This window comes from Elaeis guineensis, chromosome 2 (assembly GCF_000442705.2).
Source record: "Elaeis guineensis isolate ETL-2024a chromosome 2, EG11, whole genome shotgun sequence".
NCBI lineage: Eukaryota > Viridiplantae > Streptophyta > Magnoliopsida > Arecales > Arecaceae > Elaeis > Elaeis guineensis.
Genome location: NC_025994.2, coordinates 93,925,408 through 93,932,558, shown reverse-complemented (window position 1 = coordinate 93,932,558; position 7,151 = coordinate 93,925,408). Strand labels below are relative to the sequence as shown.

Here is a 7,151-nt window from a genome sequence, read left to right as displayed (position 1 = left end):
TGCCTTTTATTTGGTATGTTGGACTGTAGCATGCTAGTTTGTATGTTCATCTGATGTTTTTGCTGAAATGGTTTTGTTTGTGGCTATCGCTTCTCTTATATCTTTCCCACTTTCCTTCTAAGAGATGAAAAATTTGATAGGATTCGGTTCAGTGATTCGAATACTCGCATATGTATTCTTTCTTTTTTCAGTGCAGTCTTGGTTGTATTTCTTGCTGTAAGTTATGAACCAATATATTTGTAATTTTCTTGGTGCACCAGAATATATCTTTTATTGCGTCGTTATGTATATTATGCTTGAAGATGCACAGGATTCTATTTTACAGGAGCTCTTTTCTTTAAAGTTTTCCGCCTTCTTTTCTTCTTTTTTTTTTTTTTTTCCTGGTCAAGAATAGGTCTCATTACCCTCGTGGAGGGTGAGACACTATGGGAGCCTCTTTCCATTAGCCATTTTGGAAGTGAGGTTGCTGAATTTGAAGGTTTTCACAGGATGGAGGGGAGGCGACGAGAGCGTGATTTGCAATGGAATTTTGTACTGCTTGATTCACTCTACTGCTGTTTTAGGAACTGCTGACCGCCACCATGGCCAGATCATGTATCATCTCTCAGCTCGATCTTCTCATACTTTCCTGATGCGCATGTTGATACGAGTGCCTTGTTCCCTCACCTGCAGCAGCAACCAAAACTCAATCTGATGAGTTGATAAATTAGAACTTCAACGAATCATAAACCAGATTAATTGCTGAAAAATCTTTATGGGATTCTAAGCCGAAAGTTTCGTCGATTAATTGCTAAAAAATTTTTGAAAAATAACTGTTATAAGTTTCCGCTATTTCTTCCTTTTGTTTGGGATTTTTCTGTTGCCGTTTTGGCCGCCGCCGATCGTCGAACACTGCCGGTTGGCGTCGCCGGGGCCTGCTCCTCCGTCTAGGATGGTGGATGGCTGGGGGGAGGGGAGGGGCCTGCTTCCCTGTTCTGTAAAGAAAACCGAGGAAGAGAAGGACGCGCAGGTCCTCTCTTCCGTGAAGAAGGAAAAAAAAATCCTGGAATTGGGAGGGACATTTTTATCTATTATAATGACAAGTGGGCACCGTCAGGGATTAAGTAACCATGGGGATCTCGTTGGAACGTTTCAAAATTTTAGAGGTCAGTTTGATATTTTTAAAAATATAAAAGATGTAAATAAAAATAATTTAAATGTGAAGGGTGTTTCTGTAATTTAATTTTTGTTTTATATATAACAACCCAGTCGTTTACGTCAGCCATTGCGTTTTAGATGCTGCCTGTCCAGTTTGCCGAGCGGCAATAATTTCTCTGCCGTTAGGCCGCAGGTCGTCCAAACCCTTTCCACAGCGACTCCATCCATTCCCCTGCATCCTCCTGGAAACAGAGAGAATGGGAAAGCTTGGCCTGTTTTTCCTGCCCACCTGGGGCGCTGGCCACCTGGTGCCCATGGTGGAGACAGCCAAACGCCTCCTCCCGCTCCAACAAGAGGAGAAGCTCTTCTCCGTCACCGTCCTCCTCATCCAACCCCCCAACCCGGCATCAGCCTCCACCTTCTCCTCCTACGTCCACTCCGTCGCTTCCTCCGGCCTCGACATCCACTTCCAAGACCTCCCACCCGTCGATCCTCCCACCGACACCGACGGCGCCGAGGACTTCGTCTCCCTCTACATCCAGAGCCACAAGCCCCACGTCAAGGCCGCCCTGACCCAATCCTCCGTCCCCGTCGCCGCTCTGGTCCTCGATTTCTTTGCTACCACTATTATTGACGTCGCCGATGAACTCGGTGTCCCGTCCTACATCTTCTTCACCTCCACCGCCGCCATGCTCGCTCTCACACTCCATCTCCCGACTCTCCACGACAAGATTCCTGTAGAATTTGGGGAATTGGAAGGCCACGTAGAGGTCCCTGGAGTTCCTCCCGTTCCGCCGCTATCCCTGCCGACTCCCTTCATGAACAAGAAGAGCCGGAACTACACTTGGTTTGTCTATCACGGCAAAAGGTTTCTGGAAGCCAAAGGAATTATAGTTAACACGTTCATTGAGCTAGAGCCGGGACCAATCGAGGCACTAAGGGAGGGCCGCTGCGCGCCGAACCACCCCACGCCGGCCATCTATCCAGTAGGACCAGTAATTGCCCTCGAGGATGAGACGAACAACGCTAATTCCGAGCGGCACGAGTGCATAAAGTGGCTGGATGGGCAACCACCGGCATCGGTGGTCTTCTTGTGCTTCGGGAGCATGGGCAGCTTCGGCGCTCCACAGGTGCGAGAGATGGCCATCGGGCTGGAGCGAAGCCGGCACCGGTTCTTGTGGTGTCTCCGGACACGTTCGACGGGAAAATTCTGGCACCCGGTGGATGCAAATTTGGTGGAAGTATTGCCCGAGGGGTTCTTGGAGAGGACAAGAGAAAAGGGATTGGTGTGGCCAACTTGGGTGCCGCAGAAGAAGATATTGGCTCATGAAGCGGTGGGGGGATTCGTGACGCATTGCGGGTGGAATTCGACCCTGGAGAGCTTGTGGTTCGGGGTGCCGATGCTTGGATGGCCGCTGTATGCGGAGCAGCATCTGAATGCTTTCGAGATGGAGAGGATGACTGGGGTGGGCGTGCAGCTCAAGGTGGACAGAAAGGGCGGGGGATTCGTCGGCGCGGAGGAGCTGGAAAGGGGAGTTAGGTGTTTGATGGGGGACTCTGAGGAGGGGAAGAAAGTGAGAGCCAAGGCTGAAGAGATGAGAATGGCGATCAAGAATGCCATAGGGAAAGAAGGGTCATCTTATAATTATTTGGAGCAACTAGCAGAGGACGTAAGCAAAGGAGAGGAGGGGCTGCAAACAAATATTAATCTGAAATGAGGATGCTGTACCTTTTCCTGGGAGCCGATTGCCAACTGTTGTTTATATTCCTTGTAGATGCCTGTCAGTGTAAGATGACGTCGCCTGGTGAAATGGAAGGAATGTTAAATTATTAGCTCACCATATAGGTAAATGGCTATGACCTGGCTCACCGACGAGGCTAGTGAATCACCATTTTTATGTATATCGTTTATTTTCTCTGTTATGGATTGAAAGTTTCTGTTCCTTAATCAAAGACACTGGTGAATCTCGATCGTGATTGACCCAAGGAATTGGCTGCCGATCTATGCATCGACTGTTGATCCTTGTCTCCAACAATCATCTTGCTTCAATCGACAGTCTCTATCTTAGTCGATCTTTACTTTGATTATCATATTTGGAAGGGTTGATCGAAAGCATATGTACACTCCTTTCAAATCATATAACTATTGGAAGTAGCTGGCTATGGGTCGGATAAGACAACCATAATCATCAAATTCTAAAAAATCAGACCAAAAATGTTAGAACGATGCATCTGAATGAGTTGAGATGGCTTCCAACTCTTTTCTTTTATGGCTCGCACTTCAATCTATAAATAGATAACCAGAAAACTCTCAAGATATGCAATCTCTCTCGTGCATTCCTTTCTATCTGTTCTACAAGTTTTTATCTTGAACGTCGGAGGATTTCGATCGAAGTCAACTCTAATCAGAAATTTATTTTGCAGGTCTGATCACCATCATCTTGCTGATCAACACTCAACTCTAACAAATCTAACTCAAGCCAGAAATTTACAGTAATATTGTCTTTAAATGCATTTTGCATCTCCAAATACGAAACTGCTGAATTTAAAGTCCGTACGTATCTTGAAGCCAGGTCTTAGCCTTAGATCTAAAAACTATGTTCACTTTTAATTAGATTTCGAGTTGGATCTATTTAAATTTGATATTTTGTTATATCCTAGCCTGATCCATGATCAACTCTAGTATCAAGGTATGGAGAGTCTGTACCATCTATGATTTTTGTGAGTCAACTTAGACAATTAGCTTTTTTTTGGTATACAGACAACCAGTCTTTACAGATACCCGCACACCCCTAGAGAGGGTTTTAAAAAATCTTTCATTATTAACTTTCTATCCTTAAAGGGCTCTGATTATCCTTACCCAAAAAAAAAGAAGGCTCTGATTGTGACTTCTAATTTTCAAGATCTTGAGAACATAATATACATATATGCCCAAAAAAAAGATTCAAAATATCACCACTTCAAATGGACCCTAATTAGATGCATAGGACTTTATCCTGGGTCATGTACACTCGAATCTGCCCCATGCCTGAGCTGATTAGAAACTGATCCATATAAAAATTCTAGCTATGTTGGTGGGGTGCTGTGAGCTCCAAATGAGAGCAGACACTTGGATTTGGGCTCGTTGAAATTGTTTTGGACTTGAGCTTGAACCATCAACGGAATGAGTCAAATATGTGTACAAATTCTAATGCCAAGACTGATCCACATCAAGGTTAGATGAGAGTAGGAATTAATTCAACCAATCCCACCCAATCCTTTTGAGCGTCCAGGAAAACATGATGCCTTGGAAATTGTTATGGATATGATTCTAATACCCGATCCCATGACACAAGTGAACCTCGGATGGCCGATCCTTTACCTCGGCCTACGAGCTACCCGCCAGCCGCTGAAGTAATCTTCTACATCGGTCCCGGGGCATTTGTCCCAGCTTCACTCTGTAGCGGCGCGCAACCAACCTCCCACACTTGATGATGTTCACAGGAAGCCCCTGTGCGATCCAATTACAACACCCATTAAAAATAGTGACTAGCCATGTTGTCTACAAAATATTCTTACATGATCCAATCATATCAAGTCATTAAGAAAAACGACTAGTCATATACGAAAAAAAACCACATCAACTGTAATATCTTGAGTACTCAAGTCATGGCCATTATGCAAAATAACTGACCACACGTGAGATTGGATCACATCAACCATCGAGCCTATTGGAGCCATCAATGAAAATGGCCGGTCACATGCCAAGGCACTACCACCTATCAAGCCTATGAAAATCCAAGATATGCCCCATGTGGGGTGGGGTGGTCTCCTATAACCTCTTTTACCTTATGACCTCTCTATATATAAGACAACCAGGGGATCCCCAAAGAACGAAACATCCTTATGTGCTCTTTCCTATCTATTTCAGATTTCTAACTTGAGCATCGGAGGGTTCCTAACGGAACCATCTTCGGTAAGAGACTGGTTCTGCAGGTTCAGTCATTGTCATTTTTGTCGGGCTCTGTTCCGCTCGAGCAAGTCCGATCTAAGCCAAGAATTTGCCGCAACAGAACTTATGTTAATATGAGAATTTATTTTGTGTAAAAATAAAGGTGGTAAGAAAAAGAAAACCAGAGGAAGAAAAAAAAATGATATTACTTTGTTAGTTGCTTTCTTATATATATATATAGAGAGAGAGAGATTAGGCTCAGATTGATCGGATGCCAGTCTATATCCGATCGGCTTCTCGTCCCTTGGATCGGTGCATATCTCAAAGTGAGGTCTAAAAGCTAACAGTGGGCATTTGGCTATCGATCACTGACTTGGCATTATTTAAAAAAAAAAAGATATGTATTGAATGGGATGTGGCGTATAGCCACGCGCACGCCCCTTCCTCTCATCTCTTCTCCTCTCTCTCTTTCAAAATCCATTTCTTCTCTCTCCAAACCCACACCTCTCTCTCCAAATCCATGCCTCTCTTTTTTCTCTCTTCTTCTCTATCTCCGGCCACCATCCTCGTCTCCTCCGAAACTTCTCCCACCCATGGCCCTCATCTTCCGGTCACGTTCTTCTCTTCCTCTTTTTCTCTTCTGTTCTTTCTTCTTCTTCTCCTCTCTCTCCCTCTTTCTCCCTTTCAAAACTCATCTCTCCCCCTACTAAATGCCCACTTGCCGCCGGCTCTTCCCCAACCCCCAACTCTCATCTTCTTCTCCTCTCTCTCCCTCTCACCCAACTTTTGCCTTCTCCTCTCTTTCCTCCCACTATTAACCGCCCATTGGCCGTCATCTCTTTCCTAACATCCAACTCCCACCCATCGTCTCCGTCTTCTCCTCTTATCCCCAACCCCAACATCTTCTACTCTACCTCCTCCCTTTTCCGACCGGCAACCCTCACCTGCTACCCCCACCCACCACCGGCTCTTCCTCAGCCCCCAATTGCCACCCACTTCTCCAACCTACCACCCTCCATCTCATCTCATTTCTAACTCACAACTCCCACTCGCCTGTGCCGCCTTCTCTCTTCTCCATTCATCACCACCTGCTGCCACCCCAACCGGTGCCTCCACACCCAACCGATGTTGCCACTACTCGTTGCCACCCCCACATACAGTCAGAGGTCTACCTCTTTCATATCAGATGAGCATCTTCCTCATTTATTTTTTTATATCAATAGCTCAGTAAAATTTAAATCCTCTTGACACATGAAAGAGAATTGTAGCACGTCTGATAGATCTAAGTCATGATCAATCACAAAAAGAAAATATTTAAAGATACGAGAACAAATGAACTAATGATACATATTTTTCTCTAATGACATCAATCTTAATATTTGAAAGATATTAATGATGCATGATTGGGAGAAGGTAAAAATATTTCGACAGGGTATTCTTTTTTATAGAACAGGATATTATTCTTTTGATAAGCTATCTCTCTTGGTGGATGGGGGTGCACTAGGTGGGGTATTAAGATTCTAATTCCATCCTGCATCTTTTAGATGATGATGTATTCTAGTAGCTATATTGTTGAAAGAAAGAACATAATCAAGTGGGATGATGAACTATACAATATTCAATCTCTTCTCTCAAACACTGAGACTGTAAATACAATCTTTTTTGCTAGATTGTGAGTAATGCTGTGCATGGTGCACTGTAATTCGCATGTGCGGATTAGTATACATCAATCATTTTGATGGATGATACCTATCTATCAAATGAATAGCAAATGGATTTCTCATATCTGCAATAGTAGGACATATAGTTAATCTTTACATTATACACATAAGAGGCATGATGTATTTTTTTCAATAGAACTAAATGTGCCAAATTATGTAATTATAAATATGACTAGGCTTTTTCGTGCCACCTAATGTTTCATGCCAAATCAAGTCCGTGTCAAGTAATGTATCATGCCAACTAATGATCCATGCCAACTACAACATCATTACAAATAATGCATTATGCCCTTAATATTGTTAGAAAAAAATATTTTTAATTTTCAGTCTCATATGTGCCAACATACATCCATGCCACCTAA

General features: G+C 43.9%; 1 protein-coding gene and 1 long non-coding RNA gene across 2 annotated transcripts; one reads left to right on the top strand and one right to left on the bottom strand.

Moving 5' to 3' along the window:
- Nucleotides 1-352: 352 nt before the first annotated feature.
- On the bottom strand, nucleotides 353-948 carry LOC140855717 (uncharacterized). Its single transcript, XR_012138708.1, has 2 exons — nucleotides 814-948; nucleotides 353-666 (listed from the first exon to the last, which is right to left on the bottom strand). It is a non-coding gene; the product is annotated as an uncharacterized lncRNA (long non-coding RNA).
- Nucleotides 949-1,155: 207 nt separating this feature from the next.
- LOC105050676 (malvidin galactosylase UGT88C3) lies at nucleotides 1,156-3,118 on the top strand. The gene has a single exon (XM_010930792.4). It carries the CDS (start codon nucleotides 1,395-1,397, stop codon nucleotides 2,853-2,855), a length of 1,461 nt encoding a protein of 486 aa, XP_010929094.1. The 5' UTR covers nucleotides 1,156-1,394; the 3' UTR covers nucleotides 2,856-3,118.
- Nucleotides 3,119-7,151: the final 4,033 nt, after the last annotated feature.